Below are 25,702 nucleotides of genomic sequence, written 5' to 3'. Positions count from 1 at the left end.
CCAAATGGCTTGTTCTCCCTGTATTCCATGAGATCTAACCTTGCTAACCAGTCTCACATGGGGAACCTTATCGAATGTCTTACTGAAGTCCATATACATCACGTCTACTGCTCTGCCCTCAATTCTCTTTGTTACTTCTTCAGAGAATCTATCAAGTTTGAGAGACATGATTCAACATGGTTACTACTTTTATGGGGGTGAAATTCATGCATAATAAATTACGGCAATTCCATGAGTGCTATGGGGAACTGAACCCAGCTGAACTGAACACAAAAGGAGGTTGTCACCTGACCGACCTAATGCGTCTTAAAGGTTTGCACCAAATTCTTATATTCCCCGGTTTTCTCTCATCTGCTGTTGTTTTAGTTTTTCAAACTAACATTTTAAGTTATTATTTCTGATAAGAGTTAGACATTAGACTCAGTCTTACTGATCATTGTTGCCGTGAGAAATCAAAGGCTGCAGGGTAATTATAGTGAAATAAATGCATTTGGGCCTATCATATATAGGAAATGATTGTGTGATAAACTTTGCATCACTTTGAACTAATTATAGTTCTTCCTCAACAATGAACTTCAGAAATCCGCAGCCTAACAAGAGTGTGAATTGCACATTAAAATATAATAGCAGAAATGTTGTTATGTTGAGACAATGAATTTATGCACAGGATAACACTGACTCTCAAATGTTGATCTATTATCTGAAGAACTATGGTCATCTTTTACATGAGATATGGAAAATTCCAGGTTTTTTTGGCCAAAATTTACGAGATCAACTTTTATGTGAATATGTGTGTAATTTGATGTAGCAGCAAAAGTGATATAAGGAAAAAGGAGTGGAGTGTGTTTGGGATGCAATGGAGGCTGGTTCAGTCGAGGATTCAAAAAAAAAAAGGAACTATTATTATTTAAACAGGAGTAAGGTAAAGGGTACAGGATAAAAGCAAGAGAACCACTAAGAAGCTCTGAGGAACAGAGGGACCTTGGGGTGCATGATGAAGACCAGGTTAATAAGGTACTTAAGACAAACAGGATCCTTGCCTGATCAATCATCGCATAGATTATAAGAGTAGTAAAGGTCATGTGGGAGCTGTACAAGAACTTTGGTTAGGATACAGCTAGGGTACTATGTGCAGTTGTGGTCACCACACAAGAGAAAGAATGTGATTGTAGTGGATGGGATGCAAAGGAGATTCACCATGACGTTGCCTAGGATAGAGTATTCAATAATGGAGAGAGGCCGGATAAATGCAAGGTTGCAACAGAGCAAGTCAAGGGCATGGACGAGTGGGGGTGCTATTGGGAGAAGACCTGAAAGGTGTATCAGAGGAGAGGGGAATAGCTACTTTCTATTCACCCCTAGTCAAAGGCTCAATAAGAAGGGGCATCTTTATAAAGTGAAAGACAGAAGGTTTAGGAGATTTAACAAAACCTTTTCACCCAGAGGATGGCAGGGTCTGAAAAAGAGTAGCTGAGGCAGGAAACCTCAATCTTTATAAAAAGAGCTTGGTTGAGCATTCAAATCATAACATTCAAAGCTATGGGCCTAGTGCAGGAAAGTGGGACCAGTGTAGGTAGTAGCATATTTTTGGCAACACAGACTCAATGTGAAGGGCTTCTTCTGTACTATGACTAATTTTATAGTGGCACGAGGCGAAATCTTCATTTGAATAGCCATGCAGACATAATGAGCCGGTCTCCTTTACAGTGTTAAAATGCCCAAAGCTGTTTCAAAGTTAAACTCAAATCAAGCTTCAACAGTTATCAAAAGTAAACGCCTTAGGAGTTCTTGCAGCCAGGGGAGGAATAAAAAGGAGAAAAGATTGAACATCAGTAAGGATATTTTATAGCTCATCTATATATTTAATATATAGCTTAGAACCCATGTGTTTTAAGTAAATAAAGCCTTTCAATATAAAACATTTTCAGTTAAATTCTGAAGTTGAGAATTTATATCATTTACTCTATTTCCTAATTTGAATTAAGTTTAAACACTGCTTTTATGCTCAAACATCAGGATTTCTGCATAATCTCTATTTGCAGCAGAGAACGGCGGGTGCTGGGCGGAAGTGAAGTCTGAGCGCAAAGCCGGTCGGGAAGGTAAGTGATTGTTATTTGAGTGGAGAAGGAACCAGAGACACTACACATGTAGTGTCTCCCACCCTCCCTCCTCCTCCTCTAACCTAAAAAAAAAGGTAAGCTACTTGGTGTTCTTGTTTTGGAGACTAACTGTAGAGTTATGGCAGCGCAGTCAGTGGAATGTTCCTCCTGCAGGATGTTTGAGGGAGGGGTGACCACTGATGCTCCTGCCGACTTCATCTGCAGGAAGTGCAGCCAACTCCACCTCCTCACAGACCGCGTTAGGGAACTGGAGCTGGAGTTGGATGAACTGAGGATTATTCGAGAGGCTGAGAGGGTGATAGATAGAAGCTACAGGGACATAGTTACGCCAGAGAACAGAGGTAGCTGGGTAACAGTTAGAGGTGGGAAGGGGAGGAAGCAGGCAGTGCAGGGATCCCCTGTGGTCGTTCCCCTCAACAATAAGTATACCGCTTTGGGTACTGTTGGGGGGGACGGCCTAGCAGGGGTAAGCTGCAGTGACCGGGTCTCTGGCACGAGGTCCGGCTCTGAGGCTCAGAAGGGAAAGGGGGAGAGGAGGAGAGCACTAGTTATAGGAGACTCTATAGTTAGAGGGACAGACAGGCGGTTCTGTGGGCATGGGCGAGATTCTCGGTTGGTTTGTTGCCTCCCGGGTGCCAGGGTCCGAGACGTCTCGGATCGTGTCTTCAGAATCCTTAAGGGGGAGGGTGTGCAGCCAGAAGTCGTGGTGCACACTGGCACCAACGAAACAGGTAGGAAAAGGGGTGGGCAGGTCATTCAGGAGCTCAGGGAGTTAGGCTGGAAGCTAAAAGCTAGGACAGACAGAGTCGTCATCTCTGGGTTGTTGCCGGTGCCACGTGACAGTGAGGCAAGGAATAGGGAGACAGTGCAGTTGAACACGTGGCTGCAAGGATGGTGTAGGAGGGAGGGCTTCAGGTATTTGGACAATTGGACTGCATTCTGGGGAAGGTGGGACCTGTACAAGCAGGACGGGTTGCACCTGAACCAGAAGGGCACCAATATCCTGGGAGGTAGGTTTGCTAGCACTCTTCGGGGGGGTTTAAACTAATTTGGCAGGGGGATGGGATCCGGACTTGTGGTCCAGCAAGTAGGTTAGGTGTTTTTCAGGATGTCCAAGAATGTAGGGAGGCCGTGGAGAAGGTAGCACTGACAGGGAATACTTGCGGACACAGAGAGGGGTTCAAGTGTGTATACTTCAACGCAAGGAGTATCAGAAATAAGGTGGGTGAATTTAAGGCATGGATCGGTACCTGGGACTACGATGTTGTGGCCATCACGGAAACGTGGATAGAAGAGGGACAGTAATGGTTGTTGGAGGTTCCTGGCTACAGATGTTTCAGTAAGATTAGGGAGAGTGGTTAAAAAAGGAGGGGGTGTGGCGTTGCTAATTAGAAATGGTATAACAGCTGCAGAAAGAGAGTTCGAGGGGGATCTGCCTTTGGAGGTAGTATGGGCTGAAGTCAGAAATAGGAAAGGTGCAGTCACCTTGTTGGGTGTTTACTATAGGCCCCCCAATAGCAGCAGAGATGTGGAGAAACAGATTGGGAAACAGATTTTGGAAAGGTGAGAAGCCACAGGGTAGTAGTCATGGGCGATTTCAACTTCCCAAATATTGATTGGAAGCTCTTTAGATCAAGTAGATTGGACGGGGCGGTGTTTGTGCAGTGTGTCCAGGAAGCTTTTCTAACACAGTATGTAGATTGTCCGACCTGAGGGGAGGCCATATTGGATTTGGTACTCGGTAACGAACCGGGACAAGTGATGGGCTTGTTAGTGGGTGAGCATTTTGGTGATGGTGACCACAATTCTGTGACTTTCACCTTGGTTATGGAGAGAGATAGGTGCATGCAACAGGGTAGGTTTTACAATTGGGGGAAGGGTAAAAACGATGCTGCAAGACAGGATCTGAGGAGCATACGTTAGGAGCAAAGGCTGTCAGGGAAGAATGTCATGGAAATGTGGAACTTTTTCAAGGAACAGATACGACGTGTCCTTGATAGGTATGTACCTGTCAGGCAGGAAAGAGATGGTCGTGTGAGGGAAGCTTGGTTGACGAGGGAGGTTGAATATCTAGTAAAGAAGAAGAAGGAGACTTACATAAGGTTGAAGAAACAAGGTTCAGACAGAGCGTTGGAGGGATACAGGTTGGCCAGGAGGGAGCTGAAGAAAGGGATTAGAAGAGCTAAGAGGGCATGAAAAATCTTTGGCGGGTAGGATCAAGAATAACCCCAAGGCCTTTTATGCGTATGTGAGAAACATGAGAATGACGAGAACGAGAGTAGGTCCGATCAAGGACAGTAGTGGAGACTGTGTACTGAGTCGGAAGATATAGGAGAGGTCTTGAATGAGTACTTTTCTTCAGTATTCACAAATGAGAGGGACCGTATTGTTGAAGAGGAGAGTCTGAAACGGACTGGTAAGCTAGAGGAGATACTTGTTAGGAAGGAAGATGTGTTGGGCATTTTGAACAACTTGAGAATAGATAAGCCCCCCCCCCCCCCGGGCCTGACGGGATATATCCTAGGATTATGTGGGAAGCAAAAGAGGAAACTGCAGAGCCGTTGGCAATGATCTTTTCGTCTTCACTGTCAACGGGGGTAGTACCAGGGGACTGGAGAGTGGCAAATGTTGTGCCCCTGTTCAAAAACGTGAATAGGGATAACCCCGGGAATTACAGGCCAGTTAGTCTTACTTCGGTGGTAGGCAAAGTAATGGAAAGGTACTGAGGGATAGGATTTATGGGCGGCACGGTGGCACAGTGGTTAGCACTGCTGCCTCACAGCGCCGGAGACCCGGGTTCAATTCCCGACTCAAACTGTGTGGAGTTTGCACATTCTCCCCGTGTCTGCGTGGGTTTCCTCCGGGTGCTCCGGTTTCCTCCCACAGTCCAAAGATGTGCAGGTCAGGTGAATTGGCCATACTAAATTGTCTGTAGTGTTAGGTAAAAAGGGGTACATGTAGGGGTATGGGTGGGTTGCGCTTCGGCGGGTCGGTGTGGACTTGTTGGGACGAAGGGCCTGTTTCCACACTGTAAGTAATCTAATCTAAACAGATTTATGACTATCTGGAAAGGCACTGCTTGATTAGGGACAGCCAGCATGGATTTGTGAGGGGTAGGTCTTGCCTTGCAAGTCTTATTGAATTCTTTGAGGAGGTGACCAAGCATGTGGATGAGGGTAGAGCAGTGGATGTAGTGTACATGGATTTTAGTAAGGCATTTGATAAGGTTCCCCATGGTAGGCTTATGCGGAAAGTCAGGAGGCATGGGAAAGTGGGAAATTTGGCCAGTTGGATAGAGAACTGGCTAACCGGTAGAAGTCAGAGTGGTGGTAGATGGTAAATATTTAGCCTGGAGCCCAGTTACAAGTGGAGTTCTGCAGGGATCATTTCTGGGTCCTCTGCTGTTTGTAATTTTTATTAATGACTTGGAAGAGGGAGTCGAAGGGTGGGTCAGTAAATTTGCAGATGATACGAAGATTGGTGGAGTTGTGGATAGTGAGGAGGGCTGTTGTCGGCTGCAAAGGGACTTGGATATGATGCAGAGCTGGGCTGAGGAGTGGCAGATGGAGTTCAACCCTGTCAAGTGTGTGGTTGTCCATTTTGGAAGGACAAATAAGAATGCGGAATACAGGGTTAACGGTAGGGTTCTTAGTAAGGTGGAGGAGCAGAGGGATCTTGGGGTCTATGTTCATAGATCTTTGAAAGTTGCCACTCAGATGGATAGAGCTTGTAAGAAGGCCTATGGAGTATTAGCGTTCATTAGCAGAGGGATTGAATTCAAGAGTCGTGAGGTGATGTTGCAGCTGTACAGGACCTTGGTAAGGCCACATTTGGAGTACTGTGTGCAGTTCTGGTCGCCTCACTTTAGGAAAGATGTGGAAGCTTTGGAGAGGGTACAGAGGAGATTTACCAGGATGTTGCCTGGGATGGAGAATACGTTGTACGAGGATAGGTTGAGAGTGCTAGGCTTTTTCTCATTGGAACGGCGAAGGATGAGGGGTGACTTGATAAAGGTTTATAAGATGATCAGGGGAATAGATAGAGTAGACAGTCAGAGATTTTTTCCCCGGGTACAACAGTGTGTTACAAGGGGACATAAATTTAAGGTGAAGGGTGGAAGGTATAGGGGGGATGTCAGGGGGTAGGTTCTTTACCCAGAGAGTGGTGGGGGTATGGAATGCACTGCCTGTGGGAGTGGCAGAGTCAGAATCATTGGTGACCTTTAAGCGGCAATTGGATAGGTACATGGATAGGTGCTTAAGCTAGGACAAATGTTCGGCACAACATGGTGGGCCGAAGGGCCTGTTCTGTGCTGTATTGTTCTATGTTCTATGTTTTAATACATGCTCCATCACATTTTGCAATCTTCAACTCTATTACATAATAGAATTACATATATAATCACAAAGAGCATGTTAAAAATAACTTACAAGCAGTAAAGTCACAAATCAGTCTAAAACAATGCATAAATTGATATAAGCATCTTATGCCATAAAAAGCTATATTCATCCCATGTGTACTGTATACAACACCCACCCAACACCTGGAAATATGCTAGAATTGTTTTCAAGTCAAATATGCCACAAGTACAAAGTTGGACTTTGTGACCAGCCAAACAATACAAAGTCAATAACAGCTGCAGGTTAAACAAATAGAATCTTGCTTTAAAACCTGACTGACTAATACCATACAGCAGGAAACTGATCTGCCTTAATCACAGAAATACTGGCTACTGCCTTTCTTTTAAAAATCAAAAATGGACAGGGAGGGAGTAGTTCATACTGAGAATCCCTCAGAAGCAATACAAATTTCTACAGCCTGTATTTGAAAAATAGGGTTCTAATTGTATATAAAAGCAAAATATCAGATGTTGGAATCAAATAAAGAGAGAAAATGCTGGAGAAACTCAGCAAAACTGGCAGAATCTGCAGACAGCTAAACAGTTGATAGTTTGAGTTCAACAGAAATCTTAAAAGAGTTAATAACTATTTGAACAGGAACAGAGTACAGGATTTTCTCTGTCTTTATTCCTGACTATACATGGTCAATTAAATCCGGAAACAACTCAAATTCTGATGTTGAGCAAATGCTGTGACTTTAAAAGTGACAGCTTCCCACTGTGCAAATCCATAGCTTTACATGGAATACAGCAAATTGAAAATATGAAATTGTTCACTTTGGTTAGAAGAATGAAGTATTATTTAAAGTGAATCACTGTAGAATTCTGAGATGCAGAGATATCTAGGTATTTGAGTGTAAGAGTCACAAGAAATTAGCATGCAGGGGATTATGGAAACAAATGAAATGCTATCCTTTATTAGAACAGAATTTAACATAAAAGCATGTTATGCTTTAGTAATACAGGACTTTGATGATTCTACATCTTGAATACTGTGCATATTTAAGGAAAAATCAAAATGTACTGGAGGTGGTTCAGAGGTTTATTACATTGATACCTGGAATCAGAGGTCTGTCTTATGAGCAAAGATTGGACAGGCTGAGTTTGTTTTCATCAGAATTTAAAGAGCAAGGGATGATTGGTTAGATCCTAAGTAGTACTCAAGATGGAGATAGACAAGATTCACCTCCTGTAGATGAAATCAGAACCAAGGGAACACTGTTTTAAAAGCAAAACACTGAAGGTGCTAGAAATCTGAAACAAGCACAGAATGCTGGAGAAACTCAATAAATATGACAGCACTGTGGACAGCTGTGAACTTAGTTCTGAAGAGGAATTGTACCAGACTGTTTTAAAGTTAGAGTCTTCTCTTTTAGGAACAAGTGTTAAAAAACATTTTTTCTCCCAGAAGCTTATGCAATCTTAGAATTCTGCCTTAGGAGGTGCAAGTGGGAATAAGATTGAGGGAAGACTGATTCCCTCATCTAACAAGAATCCAAGGTTATTGGGATTATATGAGAATGTGGAATTTTGAACTCGTGATCTTGAATGGCAGAAAAGATTTGAAAGATCAAATAGGCAACTTTTGCTCATAATTGAGATGTTGGTATATTCTTATTATTTAGCACAACATTCCTGTTTCTATAAACATTACACAACCTTACAAATCCTCTTCTCATACCCCTACTCCTCAAAAAACCAAACTTACCATCTGACGGCACAGAGGCAACGGTTTCAGGCAGAATTGCAGGAGTTCCAGAATTCACTGCATATGAAGCTTGAGCCTGAAAAACATGTTGAACATCTACATGTTGAACATTGGCATTTCAATAAGTTTGAAAAATTTTAATATTCTCATCTGATATATCACAGAGAAGGTGAAACCAAGGAGAGAAAGGATTGCATTTCTTTCCCCTTGAATAATGGAGAAACATGTTTAATCTTTGTTCAAGAAGGGCAGTAGAGATGACCCAGTTAATTATAGACCAGAGAGCTTTATTCTGTTGTACGAAAGTTTTTGGAAAGGATAAGAGATAGGATTTGTAATCATCTAGCAAGCAACAATTTGATTTCAGATAGTCATTTTGTCAAGGGCAGGTCATGTCTCACAAACGTCATTGCGTTTTTTGAGAAGGTGACCAAGCATGTAGATGATGGTAGGACAGTTGACATGGTATACATGGACTTCAGTAAAGTCCTTGATAAGGTTCCACATGGTAGGCCGATGGAGAAATGCAGAGGCACGGGATTGAGGGTGATTTAGCAGTTCAGATTAGAAACTGGCTTCCTGAAAGAAGCTGCGAGTGGTGGTTGATGGAAAATATTCAGCCTGGAGTCTAGTTACTAGTGGTGTGCCACAAGGATCTGTTTTGGGACCATTGCTGTTTGTCATTTTTATAAATGACTTAGATGCAGGCATAGGTGGATGGATTAGTAAATTTGCAGATGACACTAAATTGGTGGAGTAGTGGACACTTTGGAAGAATGTTACAGATTGCAGGGGGACTTGGATAAACTGCAGGATTGGGCTGAGAGGTAGCACATGGAGTTCAATGCAGCTAAATTTGAGGTGATTCACTTTTGAGAAGAATAACAGGAAGGCAGAGTACTGGGTCAATGGAAAGATTCTTGGTAGTGTGGATGTGCAGAGGGATCTTGGAGTCCACATACACAGATCCCTGAAAGTTGCCACCCAGGTTGATAGTGCTGTTAAGCGGCATACCATGTGCTAGGTTTCAATGGTAGAGGGATTGAGTTCTGGAGCCGCAATATCATGCTGCAAATATACAAAATGCTGGTGCGGTCACACTTGGAATATTGTGTATAGTTCTGGTCCCCATATTTTGGGAAGGATGCGGAAGCATTGGAAAAGATGCAGAGGAGATTGCCTGGTTTGGAGGGAAGGTCTCATGAGCAACGACTGAATACTTGGGTCTGTTCTCATTGGTAAGAACGCAGCTAAGAGGAGATTTGATAGAGACGTACAAGATGATCAGAAGATTAGATAGGGTAGACAGCAAAAGTCTTTTTCCTAGGATGATGACGTCAGCTTGTACGAGGGGGCACAACTGCAAATTGAGGGGTGATAGATTTAAGACAGATGTCAGAAGCAGGTTCTTTACTCAGAGAGTGGTAAGGGGATGGAATGCCCCACCTGCCAATGTAGTTAACTCTGCCACATTAGTGAGATTTAAACAATCCTTGGATAAGCATATGGATGACGATGGGATAGTGTAGAGGGACGAACTGAGAGCCGAAGGGCCTGTTCTGCACTGTATTGTTCTATGTTCTAACTGAACTAAATACTGCCTGCCTGTGTCCTTTGGATACAAAAGGTTCCTCTAAACAATTACCATCCAATATGATTACAGTTCAGTTCACCTCATTTTCACATGGTCTTAAATACCATGATGTAACATTGAGTTGAACATGGCGACGGGGATGAGGGAGGGTGGGTGTCAGATACCTGGATAATTTGGGCTCATTCTGGGGTAGGTGGGACCTCTACAGACAGGATGGTCTACACATGAACCAGAAGTGTACCAATATCCTGGGGGGAAATTTGCCAATGCTCTTCAAGAGGGTTTAAACTCATTCAGCAGGGATCGGGAATCGAAATTGTAGTTCCAGTGCCCAGGAAGTTCAGAAATGAGGTTTCAAGGTCACAAGAGTTCACCGGCAAGCAGGAAGATGTTTTGAAGCCTGTCTACTTCAATGCCAGGAGCATCCGAAATAGGACTAGTGACTTCAATGTTGGGGCCATTTCAGAGACATGGATAAAACAGGAACAGGAATGGTTTTGGAGGTTCCAGGATTTAGATGTTTCAACAAGAATAGAGATGATGATAAAGCAGGGGTAGGTGTGGCAGAGTTAGTTAAGGACTATATTACAGTGGCTGAAAGGTAGATTAGATTACTTACAGTGTGGAAACAGGCCCTTCGGCCCAACAAGTCCACACCGACCCGCCGAAGCGCAACCCACCCATTCCCCTACTTTTACCCCTTTACCTAACACTACGGGCAATTTAGCATGGCCCATTCACCTGACCTGCACATCTTTGGACTATGGGAGGAAACCGGAGCACCCGGAGGAAACCCACGCAGACACGGGGAGAATGTGCAAACTCCACACAGTCAGTCAGTCGCCTGAGTCGGGAATTGAACCCGGATGTTTGAGGATTCTTCAATGAGGTAGTATGGGCTGAGGTTGGAAACAGGAAAGGAAAGGTCACCCTGTTGTGATAAAAGCAAATTACTGCGGATGCTGGAATCTAAAACCAGAAGAGAAAATGCTGGAAAATCTCAGCAGGTCTGGCAGCATCTGGAAGGAGAGAAAAGAGCTGATGTTTCTAGTCTAACTGACCCTTTGTCAAAGCTAAAAAAAAAAAGGGAGAAATAGGGAGGTATTTATACCAGGCTGAGAGAAGGCGAGTCCTGGCTCCAGAAGCAAAGGTAGCAATAAAGAGGTGATAATGACAGTGCATAGAGTCCATGCACTATCATTATCACCTCTTTATTGCTACCTTTGCTTCTGGAGCCAGGACTCACCTTCTCTTAGCCCGGTATAAATACCTCCCTATTTCTCCCTTTGTCAAAGCTTTAAAAAAAAGGGTCAGTTAGACTAGAAACATCAGCTCTTTTCTCTCCTTACAGATGCTGCCAGACCTGCTGAGATTTTCCAGCATTTTCTCTTTTGGTTTCACCCTGTTGTGAGTTTTCTATAGGCCTCCAAATAGTTGCAGAGATGTAGAGGAAAGGATAGCAAAGATATTGTGGATATCTTTTTCCATGTATGGAGTCAGCTATTACGAGGGGGCATAGCTTTAAATTAAGGGGTGGTAGGTATAGGACAGATGTTAGGGGTAGATTCTTTACTCAGCGAGTCGTGAGGTCATGGAATGCCCTGCCAGTAGCAGTGGTGGACTCTCCCTCTTTATGGGCATTTAAACAGGCATTGGATAGGCATATGGAGGATAGTGGGCTAGTGTAGGTTAGGTGGGCTTGGATCGGCGCAACATCGAGGGCCAAAGGGACTGTACTGCGCTGTATTTTTCTATGTTCTATAATAGAAGCAAGTGTAACAGGGTAGTCGTTACGGGGAACTTTAACTTTCCAAATATTGACTGGAAATACTATAGTTCAAGTACTTTAGATGGGTCAGTGTTTGTCTAATGTGTGGAGGGTTTCCTGACATAGTATGTAGACAGGCCAAAAAGGGGCAAAGCCACACTGGATTTGGTACTGGATAATGAACCCAGGCAGGTGTTAGATTTGGAGGTAGGTGAGCACTTTGGTGATAGTGACCACAATTCAGTTATGTTTACTTTAGCGATGGAAAGGGATGAGTACATACTGATGGGTAAGAGTTATAGCTGGGGGAAAGGAAATTAAGATTCGATTAGGCAAGACTTTGGATACATAGGATGGGTACAATTGAAATGTGGAGCTTATTCAAGGAACAGCTACCGACCTTATCAGAAATAAGGTCGGTGAACTTAAGGCGTGGATAGGTACCTGGGACTACGATGTTGTGGCCATCACGGAAACGTGGATAGAAGAGGGACAGGAAATGGTTGTTGGGAGGTTCCTGGTTACAGATGTTTCAGTAGGATTAGGGAGGGTGGTAAAAAAGGAAGGGGAGTGGCGTTGCTAATTAGAAATGGTATAACAGCTGCAGAAAGGCAGTTCGAGGGGGATCTGCCTTTAGAGGTAGTATGGGCTGAAGTCAGAAATAGGAAAGGTGCAGTCACCTTGTTGGGTGTTTACTATAGGCCCCCCAATAGCAGCAGAGATGTGGAGAAACAGATTGGGAAACAGATTTTGGAAAGGTGCAGAAGAGGATGATTCAAGAGAAGAGTGAAAGTAATAGGATTTTAGTAAGGCATTTGATAAGGTTCCCCATGGTAGACTACTGCAAAAAATACGGACGTATGGCATTGAGGGTGAGTTGGAGGTTTGGATTAGGAGTTGGCTGGCCGGAAGAAGACAGAGGGTAGTAGTTGATGGCAAAGGTTCATCTTGGAGTGCCGTCACTAGCGGTGTTCCGCAAGGATCTGTTTTGGGAACATTGCTGTTTGTCATTTTAATAAATGACCTGGAGGAGGGGTTAGAAGGTTGGGTGAGCAAGTTTGCAGATGATATGAAAGTCGCAGGAGTTGTAGACAGTGAGGAAGGATGTGGCAGGTTACAGCGGGATATAGATAAGCTGCAGAACTGGGCAGAAAGGTGGCAAATAAAGTTCAATGTAACTAAGTGTGAGGTGATTCACTTTGGTAAGAGTAACAAAAAGATGGGGTACTGGGCTAATGGTCGGATACTTGGTAGTGTGGATGAGCAGAGGGATCTTGGTGTCCATGTACACAGATCTTTGAAAGTTGCCACCCAGGTAAATAGTGCGGTGAAGAAGGCATATGGCGTACTGCCTTTTAGTGGTAGAGGAATTGAGTTCCGGAGTACTGAGGTCATGTTGCAGTTGTATAAGACTCTGGTGCGGCCACATCTGGAGTATTGTGTGCAGTTTTGGTCGCCATACTATAGGAAGGATGTGGAGGCACTGGAACGGGGGCAGAGGAGGTTTACCAGGATGTTGCCTGGTATGGTAGAAAGATCGTATGAGGAAAGGCTGAGGCACTTGGGGTTGTTTTCATTGGAGAAAAGAAGGTTTAGGGGTGACTTGATAGAGGTGTACAAGATGATTAGGGGTTTAGATAGGGTCGACAGTGAGAATCTTTTTCCACGTATGGAGTCAGCTATTACAAGGGGGCATAGCTTTAAATTAAGGGGGGGGTAGGTATAGGACAGATGTTAGGGGTAGGTTCTTTACTCAGCGAGTCGTGAGTTCGTGGAATGCCCTGCCAGTAGCAGTGGTGGACTCTCCCTCATTATGGGCATTTAAGCGGGCATTGGATAGGCATATAGAGGATAGTGGGCTAGTGTAGGTTAGGTGGGCTTGGATCGGCGCAACATCGAGGGCCGAAGGGCCTGTACTGCGCTGTATTCTTCTATATTCTATAAGCCACAGGGTAGTAGTCATGGGCGATTTCAACTTCCCAAATATTGATTGGAAGCTCTTTAGATCAAGTAGATTGGATGGGGCGGTGTTTGTGCAGTGTGTCCAGGAAGCTTTTCTAACACAGTATGTAGATTGTCCGACCAGAGGGGAGGCCATTTTGGATTTGGTACTCGGTAATGAACCGGGACAAGTGATAGGCTTGTTAGTGGGTGAGCATTTTGGTGATGGTGACCACAATTCTGTGACTTTCACCTTGGTTATGGAGAGAGATAAGTGCGTGCAACAGGGTAGGTTTTACAATTGGGGGAAGGGTAAAAACGATGCTGCAAGACAGGATCTGAGGAGCATAAGTTGGGAGCATAGGCTGTCGGGGAAGGATGTCGTGGAAATGTGGAACTTTTTCAAGGAACAGATACGACGTGTCCTTGATATGTATGTACCTGTCAGGCAGGAAAGAAATGGTCGTGTGAGGGAACCTTGGTTGACGAGGGAGGTTGAATGTCTTGTAAAGAGGAAGAAGGAGGCTTACATAAGGTTGAGGAAACAAGGTTCAGACAGAGCAGTGGAGGAATACAGGATAGCCAGAAGGGACCTGAAGAAAGGGATTAGGAGAGCCAAGAGAGGGCATGAAAAATCTCTGGCGGATAGGATCAAGGATAACCCAAAGGCATTTTATGCGTATGTGAGAAACATGAGAATGACGAGAACGAGGGTAGGTCCAATCAAGGACAGTAGTGGGAGACTGTGTATTGAGTCGGAAGAGATAGGAGAGGTCTTGAATGAGTACTTTTCTTCAGTATTTACGAATGAGAGGAACCGTATTGTTGAAGAGGAGAGTGTGAAACGGACTGGTAAGCTAGAGGAGATACATGTTAGGAAGGAAGATGTGTTGGACATTTTGAACAATTTGAGGATAGACAAGTCCCCCGGGCCTGATGGGATATATCCTAGGATTATGTGGGAAGCAAGAGAGGAAACTGCAGTACCGTTGGCAATGATCTTTTCATCTTCACTGTCAACGGGGGTGGTACCAGGGGACTGGAGAGTGGCGAATGTTGTGCCCCTGTTCAAAAAAGGGAATAGGGATAACCCCGGGAATTACAGGCCAGTTAGTCTTACTTCGGTGGTAGGTAAAGTAATGGAAAGGTACTGAGGGATAGGATTTAGGACTATCTGGAAAGGCACTGCTTGATTAGGGACAGCCAGCACGGATTTGTGAAGGGTAGGTCTTGCCTTACAAGTCTGATTGAATTCTTTGAGGAGGTGACCAAGCATGTGGATGAGGGTAGAGCAGTGGATGTAGTATACATGAATTTTAGTAAGGCATTTGATAAGGTTCCCCATGGTAGGCTTATGCGGAAAGTCAGGAGGCATGGGATAGAGGGAAATTTGGCCAATTGGATAGAAAACTGGCTAACCGGTCGAAGTCAGAGAGTGGTGGTAGATGGTAAATATTCAGCCTGGAGCCCAGTTACAAGTGGAGTTCCGCAGGGATCAGTTCTGGGTCCTCTGCTGTTCGTAATTTTTATTAATGACTTGGATGAGGGAGTCGAAGGGTGGGTCAGTAAATTTGCAGATGATACGAAGATTGGAGGAGTTGTGGATAGTGAGGAGGGCTGTTGTCGGCTGCAAAGGGACTTGGATATGATGCAGAGCTGGGCTGAGGAGTGGCAGATGGAGTTCAACCCTGTCACGTGTGAGGTTGCCCATTTTGGAAGGACAAATAAGAATGTGGAATACAGGATTAACGGTAGGGTTCTTAGTGAGGTGGAGGAACAGAGGGATCTTGGGATCTATGTTCATAGGTCTTTGAAAGTTGCCACTCAGGTGGATAGAGCTTGTAAGGCAGCCTATGGTGTATTAGCATTCATTAGCAGAGGGATTGAATTCAAGAGTCGTGAAGTGATGTTGCAACTGTACAGGACTTCGGTTAGGCCACATTTGGAGTACTGTGTGCAGTTCTGGTCGCCTCACTTTAGGAAAGATGTGAAAGCTTTGGAGAGGGTGCAGAGAAGATTTACCAGGATGTTGCCTGGAATGGAGAATCGGTCGTACGAGGATACAACAGTGTATTACAAGGGGACATAAATTTAAGGTGAAGGGTGGAAGGTATAGGGGAGATGTCAGGGGTGGGTTCTTTACCCAGAGAGTGGTGGGGGCATGGAATGCGCTGCCTGTGGGAGTGGTGGAGTCAGAATCTTTGGTGACCTTTAAGCGGCAATTGGATAGGTACATGGATGGGTGCTTAAGCTAGGACAAATGTTCGGCACAACATCGTGGGCCGAAGGGCCTGTTCTGTGCTGTAATGTTCTATGTTCTACGTGCCCTTGATAAGTATGTACCTGTCAGGCAGGGAGGATGTGGTCGAGTGGGGAAGCCATGGTTTACTAAAGAAGTTGAATCTCTTGTCAAGAGGAAGAAGGGGCTTATGGTAGGATTAGATTAGATTCCCTACAGTGTGGAAATAGGCCCTTCAACCCAACAAGTCCATACTGACCCTCTGAAGAGAAACCCACCCAGACTAATTTCCCTACATTTACCCCTGACTCATTCACCTAACACTATGGGCAATTTAACTTAGCCAATTCACCTAACCAGTACATCTTTGGACTGTGGGAGGAAACAGGAGCACCCAGAGGAAATCCACACAGACACAGGGAGAATATTCAAACTCCACACAGACAGTCGCCCAAGGCCGGAATTGAAGCTGGGTCTCTGGCACTGAGGCAGCAGTGCTAACCACTGAGTCACTGTGCCACCCCCAGTAAGGGCGTTTGAATTTTACAAATTAGCCAGGAAAGACCTAAAGAGAGCGCTAAGAAGAGCCAGGAGGGGACATGAGAAGTTGTTCGCAGATAGGATCACAGAAAAGCCTAAAGCTTTCGATAGGTATATCAGGAATAAAAGAATGACTAAAGATTAGGACCAATCTAGGTTAGTTTCGGGAAGTTGTGTGCGGAGTCCAATGAGGTAGGGGAAGTGCTAAATAAATATTTGTCAGTATTCACACTGGAAAAAGAGCATGTTGTTGAATAGAATACTGAGATACAGGATACCAGACTAGATGGGATTGAGGTTCACAAGGAGGAGGTGTTAGCAAATCTGGAAAGTGTGAAAATAGGTAAGTCCCCTGGGCCAGATGGGATCTATCCTAGGATTCTCTGGGAAGCCGGGAGGACAATGCAGAGCCTTTGGTTTTGATCTTTATGTCGTCATTGTCTACAGAAATAGTGCCAGAAGACTGGAGGATAACAAATGTTGCCCCCTAGTTCAAGAAGGGGAATAGAGTCTACCCTTGGAATTATAGACCAGTGAGCCTTACTTCAGTTGTCAGTAAAGTGTTGAAAAAGGTTATAAGAGATAGGATTTATCATCTAGAGAGGAATAAGTTGAGCAGGGATAGTCAACACAGTTTTGTGAAGGGTAGGTCATGCCTCACAAAGCTTAAGTTCTTGGAGATGGTGACCAAACAGGTGGATGAGGGTAAAGCAGTTGACATGGTGTAAATAGATTTCAGTAAGGCGTTTCATAAGGTTCCATATGGTAGGCTTTTGCACAAAGCATGGAGGCAAGGGATTGAGGGTGATTTAGCAGTTTGGATAAGACATTAGCTAGCTGATTTCAGTATTTCAGACGACAGAGGGTGGTGGTTGATGGGGAATGTGCATCCTTGAGTTCAGTTGCTTATGGTATACCACAATGATCTGTTTTGGTTCCACTGCTGTTTGTCATTTTTATAAACGATGAGGACGTAGAAGAATAGGTTAGTAAATTTGCAGATGACAAGGTTGGTGGAATTGTGGACAGTGTGGAAGGATGTTACAGGTTACAGGGGACATAAATAAGCTGCAGAGCTGGGCTAAGAGGTGGCAAATGGAATTTAATGTGGATAAGTGTGAATTCATTCATTTTGGAAGGAGTAATAGAAACAAAGAGTACTGGGCTAATGGTAAGATTCTTGGTAGTGTAGATGAGCAAAGAGATGTGTGTCCATGTGCATAGACCCCTGAAAGTTGCTACCTAGGTTGATATCTCTTTACCCTGCAGGCACTCTGCCTCTATTCCTGATGAAGAGCTTTTGCCCGAAACGTTAATTTTCCTGCTCCTCGAACTGCTGTGCTTTTCCAGCACCACTCTAAATCTAGAATCTGGTTTCCAGCATCTGCAGCCCTTGTTTTTACCTAGGAGAAAGTGAGGTCTGCAGATTCTGGAGATCAGAGCTGAAAATGTGTTGCTGGTAAAGCACAGCAGGTCAGGCAGCATCCAAGGAGCAGGAGAATCGACGTTTCGGGCATAAGCCCTTCTCAAAGATTTCAACCTACCTCCTGTTCCTTGGATGCTGCCTGACCTGCTGTGCTTTACCAGCAACACATTTTCAGCTCTTGTTTTTACCTAGGTTGATATGGTTAAGGCTGCATATAGTGTGTTAGCTTTTACTGGTAGAGAGATTAAGTTTCAGAGCCATCAGGTCATGCTGCAGCCATACTCAAGTATGGTACACAGTTCTGGTCACTGCATTATTGGAAGGACGTGGAAGCTTTGGAAAGGGTTCAGACAAGATTTACTGGGATATTACCTGGTATGAAGGAAGGTTTTATGAGGAAAGGCTGAGGGACTGGAGGCTGTTTTCATTAGGGAGAAGGTGGTTGAGAGGTGACTTAATTGAATATAAGATAATCAGAGGGTTAGATAGGGTGGACAGAGAGAATCTTTTTTCCTCAGATGCTGATGGCTAGCATGAGGGGACATCGCTTTAAATTGAGTGATAAATACAGGACAGATGTCAGAGATAGTTCCTTTACTCAGTAGTAGGGACATGAAACGCACTGCCTGCAACAGTAGTAGACTTGCCAACTTTAAGGGCATTTAAATGATCATTGGATAGACACATGGATGAAAATGGAATAATGTAGGTTCGATGTATTTCAGATTGGTTCAATAGGTTGGCGCAATATCAAGGGCTGAAGGGTTTATACTGCGTTGTAATGCTGTATGTGACTCCAGACCACAGCAGTGTAGTTGATCAATTTGGAGTAGGCTATAAATCTTGGCTTAGCTAGCAACATCCCATGATTAAACATTAAAAATTGATCATTTAGGCTCATGTAAAGTGTCATTTACTAAGAACAAGTGCAGTTTATGAGAGTACAAAAGAAATTAAACATTGGACATATAAACTCAGCTCATAGAAATCAACAGCAGCTTGTAAAATACAAAAAAGTAACAAAATCTTCTAACATTGCACCAATAAAAAGTGCACAAATTTCACTTTGTACATACATTGGTACAGTTATTTCTGGATTCCACATACAATTTGGTCTGACTAAAACACCAAAGACAGTGGATAAACATGCTATCAAACAAGTCACTGGTTAAAGACTTCTCAGCTTGAAGTCTGGCATTGTTTACTGAAAAGAAAAATCCCAAAAGAGAGATTGAGGTTCAAATTACTCTCAAGAACAATGTATTTTTGAACATGTTACTATTTCTACAGTCGAGGGACATAGTTACTAAACTCCAAACATAACTAATTTAAGATAGTGAATGCATGGAACAGACTATACAGGGAGACACTAGAAACACATAAAAGGTAAACAAAATTTAGAAGAACTTGATGAACTGCACTCTTCTCTAGTCCTATTCTTTACTATATTCCTACGCAAAGGAAACTACATTCTCAACACAGATCAGCTTTGAGACATAAACAAATTGCTGAAAAATCTCAGCAAGTCTGGCAGCATCTGTGGCGAGGAATCAGGGTTAAAAATTCGAGTCCACTAACCCTTCATCAGCTTTGAGATCCGGGTTTAAATCCAGCATACCTTTATTTAGATCGAGTGCCTTTGCAAAAAGACGTTGGACCCACATAAATTATAACGTTTCTCAAAGTACAAGACTACCATTTACATTGGCAAAATAATTGAGAAACCATAAAGATGCTTTTACCTATAAGAATTTTAATGTCTTTCCTACAGAGGTGTTTGTGGTAAATGGCAGGACAGATCACAAAACTAATGCAGCCAGCTCTGCTCCCCTTATTTTCATTCATTTTATTAAAATGTTATTTTACTCTTCTGCTTCACATATATTCTTTCATTTCTTTCTTCAGATAGTTTCCTCATTGAGCACATTATCTTTGACCTCCTGGGTCACAGAAAGCATACAAAATACAAACAAATGCTTGAAGTAAATAGCAATCAGCAGCCAGAGTTTAATAAACGTTATACATAAAAAAAATTGAAACCAGTTTTCCCTCTTTACAAGGAATGACAATCCTGCAGAATAACTTCACAATCTGATTTCTCTTATTGAAAAATGCTGAAAATCATTGAAAATAAAGTTGCTTACTGACAGAAACTGTTTATTTTTCTTTGATTATTTATCACGAAGACACAAGTTGCCATTTTTTTTTAAACAATGTGATTGTATTAAATGCGACTCAAAAATATTAAAACCAGCTAAGGCTTCTAAAAACCAGTGTTATTTTACAGAACATAGAAAAGTACAACACAGAACAGGCCCTTCAATTCACTGCTATCCATGTACATGTCCAGCAGTTGCTTAAATGCCCCTAATGACTCTGCTTCCACCACGACCGCTGGCAATGCATTCACAACTCTCTGCGTAATGAACCGACCTCTGATGTCTCCTCTACACCTTCTTCGCAATATCTTACAACTATGACCCCTCATACCAGTCAATCCTGCCCTGGGGAAAGTCTCTGGCTATTGACTCTGTCCATGCCTCTCATTACCCTGTATACCTCAATCAGGTTGCCTCTCTTCCTCCTCCTCCTCCTCCTCTCCAGAGAGGGAAGTCTGATCTTAGTCAACATCTCCTCATAAGACAAGCTCTCAGTCCAGGCAGCATCCTGGTAAATCTTCTTTGCACCCTCTCCATAGCCTCTGTATCCTTCCTATAGTAGGGCAACCAGAACTGGACACAATATTCCAAGTGTGGTCTCACAAGGGACTTGTAGAGCTGCAGCAAAACCTCACAGCTCTTAAACGCTATTCCCCTCTTAATGAAAGCCAAAACAACATATGCTTTCTTATCAAAGTAACAGAGTGGCTAACAGAGTGGTGCGCGAAAGGAGGGTTCCTTTGCATGGGGTACTGGCATCATTATTGGAACAAGAGGGATCTGTACCTTTGAGACAGTCTGCACCTGAAGCAACTTGGGACCATTCTAGCAAAAAGGGTAAATAGGGTGGTCAACAGGACTTTGAACTAGGAAGTGGTGGTGGTGGTCGGGGTGGTTGTAAAACTCCAAGCAGTATAATGACCAATGGGAAACAAAGCAGCAGGTTAACATCTGTGGAGGTGGATTGAACTGCATAGAAAAGTATGAGAAAAATGGAAAGGTGAACTCCTGAGTAGCTATTAAAATCTTCAGCCTACAAAATAGGACAGTGTTTGGAAAGGAATCAAACTTCAAGCACACTGGCTCAATAAATGACAAGGAGAAGAGGGATGGTAAATACAGGACTGAAGGTGCTTTATCTGAATGCACACAGTATATGAAATAAGGTAAATTATCTTGTGGCACAGATTGAAATTGGCAGGTATGATGTGGTGAGCTTCCTGGAGACGTGGCTGCAAGGGGATTAGGACTGGGAACTAAATATCCAAAGATATACATTCCATCAAAAAGATGGGCAGGTGGGGTTGCCTTGTTAGTAAGAAACAACATTAAATCAATAGCAAAAAAACCAAGTAGAGTCAGATGATGTAGAATATATGCTGGCAGAGTTGAGGAATTACATACAGGCCTCCAAAGAGTACGCAGTATTTGGGGCACAAGATACTTGAGGAGAAAGAAAAGGCATCTAAGAAAGGCAAGGTTACTGTGACTATGAGGGAATTTCGATATACAGATGAACTGGAAAACTCCGGTGGACTAGTAGTGGATCACAGGAAAAGGAACTTGTGGAATGTCTATGAGATGGCATTTTGGAGCTGCTTGAAATAGATAATTCTGGATTTTGTGTTGTGCAATGAGGCAGACTTGATAAGGGAGCTTAAAGGTGAAGGAACCCTTAGGAGTCAGTGACCATAACATGATAGAATTTACTCTGCAATTTGACAGGGAGAAGATGGAATCAGAGGTAGCGGTATTATAGTTGAATAAAGGCAACTAGAGGCATGAGCTGACCAGAATCGACTGGGAGTGGAGCCCAGCAGGAAAGACGTAAAACAGCAGTGGCAGGAGTTTCTGGGAGTAATTTGGAAGACAGCAAAAATTCATCCCAGATAAAAGATGCATACTAAAGGGAATATGAGGCAACCATGGCTGACAACGGAAATCAGGGACAGCATAAAAGCAAAAGAAAAAGCATATAATGCGGAAAAGAGCAGTGAGAAGCCAGAGGATAAGGAAGCATACAAAGACCAGAAGGCAAAGAAAGAAATGAAGAAGGAGAAGATTAAACGAGAGGGTAAGCTAGTAATAAAAGGTGGCAAAAGTTTCTTTAAATATATAAAAAGGACAAAGAGAAGCAAAGGCGGACATTGGACTGCTGGAAAATAGTACTGGAGTAGTAGTAATAGGGAACAAAAATGGCTGAGTACTTTGTGTCAGTCTTCACAATGGAAGACACAAGTAACACCCCAAAAAAAATCAAGACAGTCGGAGGGGTCACTGGTGGTGGTGGTGGCAGCGGTGTGTATGGGGGCCATCACCAAGGAGAAGATGCTAGAAAAACTGCAAGGTCTGAAGGTGGATCAATCACCTGCTCCAGATGAACTAGAGCCCACAGTTCTGACAGAGATAACTGAAGAGATAGTGGAGGCATTGATACTGATCTTTCAGGAATTATTGGAGTCAAGGCAGGTCCCAGAGGACTGGAAAACCACTAATGTAACCTGCCGTTTAAGGATCAGATTTCTGAATACTTGGAAGTGCATGGTAAAATAGGGCAAAATCAGCATGGATTCATCAAGACAAGGTCATGCCTGACAAATCTGTAACAATTCTTTGAGGTGGTAACGAGCAGGTTAGACCAAGGTTAGACCAAGGCATGTTATTTACCTGGGCTTCCAGAAGGCCTTTGTAAAGATGCCACACAAGTGGTTCCTGAGTAAGATAAGGGCCCATGTTGTTAGAGGCAAAGTACTAGCATAGATAGAAGATTGGCTGTCTGGCAGAAAGCACAGAATGGGGATAAAAGGATTAGTCTCAGGATGGCCACCAGTGACTAGTGGCATTTGACAAGCAGTGTTGGGACCACAACTTTTCATTTCATACATTGATGAGCTAGATAAAGGAATGGAGGGCATTCTGGCTAAGTTTGCAGATGATACAAAGATAGATAGAAGGAGATAGGAAGGCTGCAGAAGGATTTACAGGTTAGGAGAGTGGGCAAAGAAATTGCAGATAGAATGTAATGTGGGAAAGTGTGAGGTCATGTACTTTGATAGGATGAATAGGGGCATAGACTATTTTCCAAATGGGGAGAAAATTCAGAAATCTGAAATCCAAAGGGTCTTGGGAGCCCTAGTCCAGGATTCTCTTAAGGTAAAGTTGCAAGTTGAGTCGGTAGTTAGGAAGGCAAATACAATGTTAGCATTTATTTTGAAGGAGTAGGAGAAAGTGAGGACTGCAGATGCTGGAGTACCAGAGTTGAAAAATGTGGTGCTGGTAAAACACAGTAGGCCAGGCAGCGTCCAAAGAACAGGAGAATCAACGTTTCGGGCATAAGCCCTTCTTCAGGAACTTATTTTGAGGGGGCTAGAATATAAAAGCAGAAATGTACTTCTGAGGCTTTATAAAGGTCTGGTCAGACCACATATAGAGTATTAGGAGCAATTTTGGGCCCCATACCTCAGGATGGTTGTAATGGCCCTGGAACAGGTCCAGGAGGTTCACATGAATGATCCCAGGAATGAAAAGCCGACGAGGAATGTTTGAGGATTGTGGATCTATACTCTGAGTTTAGAATGATGGGGGACAACCTGACTGAAACTTACAGAATACTGAATGGCCTGGACAGAGTGAACTTTGGGAAGATGCTTCCATTGGCAGGAAAGACTAGAACTCAAGGTCATAGCCTTAAAATAAAGGAAAGACCCTTTACAACAGAGATAAGGAGAAACTTTATTCAGAGAGCAGTAAATCAATGGAATTCATTGCCACAGAAAGCTGTGGAAGCCAGGCTATTGAGTATATTTAACACAGCGATAGACTGGTTCTTGACTGTCAATGGGATCAAGAGTTACGGGGAGGAAATGGAAGAATGGCGTTGAGAAACTTATAAGCTATGATTGAATGGTGCAGCAGAGTCAAAGAGTCAAGTGCAGCCTAATTTCTGCTCCCGTGTCATATGGTCTAACCTCTGGAACCACCTATAATGCACCAAAGTATAATTTTGAAAATCTCTCGTCCTAGTCCCTTGCTCTCAATCTGCTGTCTCACCATTAAATTTTGGAATCTTAAATGTCTTCATTTCTCAACATCCTTCTCCTCTTGGATAGGTTATGCACAGGAAAGAACCTTAACAGGCAAGTATTCCCTTTCCACCTACCTGGATCACCTTGTCCACTTTAAGGTCTTCTAAGGACGGGTACAAAGACATCTTTACAGAAATGTAAAAGCCTTAAAAAGAAAAATGTAATTTAGCATACATTTGTGATGTAAAATATTACAAATGATCTTTTCACACATTGTATAGAAATATCTATTTCAAAATACTGCATAAATTGACATCTTGTTTTTAAGCATGAAAAGTTATTGCAATTGTTCTCTTATGGAAATTATATTTCATCCAATCACTTATTCCTTATTTTCCAGATGCAACTTAAAAGGGAAATAAACAATACACCTGACCATACTCAACATTGGGCAAGGAGAGTAAAGTTGCCTCAATTGTCAAAAACATTCTTAGCATTTTGACTGCAAATACAGATGAGCTGGAGTAAATTCCAATGTTGCAGTAACTGATAACCATGTAAACATTTTCCATTACTGTGCAATTCATGTATGATGGGCTGATCAATTTGCACAGAAATTGAATTCATAATTTATGCTCCACATAAATGGAAAAAGTGACGGGATAGAGTATAGCACAAGTTCACTAGGATTTTGCTTTGAATAAAGATACCTAGACAGACTTTAGAATGACTTGAGAAAGAGGAAAACAGAAAAGTGTGATAGCCATGGTGTAGCAGGCAGCATTCCCGCACCTGTTCTGGAAGGTTCCACTCTAGGACTAAGCACAAACATCTAAACTGAATTTAGTGCTGCAAGTGCCCTAATTCCAACACCCAGGCTCAAAGAGCATTATCCAATTCCTCCATGTGAAGCATGCTATGCATAGACTGGTCACTGCATTTCCCATTTTACAATAATGTGAAATACTTGGGAACACCCAGTAACACGCATGGGGTGGGGTTTGCATTGAAGACTTCAGTCATGCAAACAGATTGTATTAAGTAGTCAAACAATTAAAAAGATTGGATGTAGGTTTGCTCACCGAGCTGGAAGGTTCACTTCCAGTTGTTTCATCACCATACTGGGTAACATTTTCAGTGAGCCTCTGAACAAAGCACTGCTGATGATTCCTGCTTTCTATTTACATGTTCGGGTTTCTTTGGGAAAACAACAAACTGCCATTCCTAGATGTCGCAGTAGAACAAACAGCCAATGGACAACTTCAAACCAGCGTCAACAGGAAAACAACATATGGACAAAATATGAAACTACAGATGCGATCACCTCAACATCCACAAACGAAGTTGCATCAGAACATTATTCCAACGAGCCAACACACACTGCAACGCATAGGAACTACGCAGAGCAAAGGAAAATCACCTATACAGTGTATTCAAAAAGAACAGGTACCCAATGAACATAGTCCCCTGATTTCTCAGCAACAAACTAAACAAGCAGACAAAACACTTCCAGACACCCTAGTCACTCTCCCCTAAAAAGGCATTTCGGAAATGATGCCAGACTACTCAGACCTCTTGGCATCATGGTAGCCCTCAAATCTACCAACACACTAAAACAGCAGCTAATTAACTTGAAGGACCCTATACAGACAAGAAGCAAAACTAATGTAATTTACAAAATACCGTGCAAGGACTGTAACAAACACTACATGGGACAAACAGGCAGAAAACTAGCCACCAGGATACATGAACATCAACTAGCCACATAATGACATGACCCTCT

At 43.1% G+C, this 25,702-nt stretch overlaps 1 protein-coding gene and 1 long non-coding RNA gene across 2 annotated transcripts in view; one reads left to right on the top strand and one right to left on the bottom strand.

Annotated features, from left to right (window-relative positions):
- LOC122549463 (syntenin-1-like) overlaps positions 1 to 25,702 on the bottom strand; it is a 46,331-nt gene that overhangs the window by 13,562 nt on the left and 7,067 nt on the right. Inside the window, exons 2-3 of the mRNA XM_087985895.1 lie at positions 24,054 to 24,124; positions 8,228 to 8,303 (exon numbers count right to left, since the gene is read on the bottom strand). Coding sequence (XP_087842021.1) covers positions 8,228 to 8,303; positions 24,054 to 24,104 — 127 coding nt within the window. The 5' untranslated portion in view covers positions 24,105 to 24,124. The remainder of the gene's footprint in view (positions 1 to 8,227; positions 8,304 to 24,053; positions 24,125 to 25,702) is intronic.
- Positions 148 to 24,624, top strand: LOC148150065 (uncharacterized). Its single transcript, XR_015756878.1, has 3 exons — positions 148 to 312; positions 2,043 to 2,099; positions 24,320 to 24,624. It is a non-coding gene; the product is annotated as an uncharacterized LOC148150065 (long non-coding RNA).

Source organism: Chiloscyllium plagiosum, unplaced genomic scaffold, assembly GCF_037043375.1.
Source record: "Chiloscyllium plagiosum isolate Xiang-an unplaced genomic scaffold, Cpla_swu_hap1 HiC_scaffold_4, whole genome shotgun sequence".
Classification (NCBI taxonomy): domain Eukaryota; kingdom Metazoa; phylum Chordata; class Chondrichthyes; order Orectolobiformes; family Hemiscylliidae; genus Chiloscyllium; species Chiloscyllium plagiosum.
The sequence above is the reverse complement of the archived record's forward strand: the minus strand, read 5'-3'. Positions and strand labels throughout refer to the sequence as shown.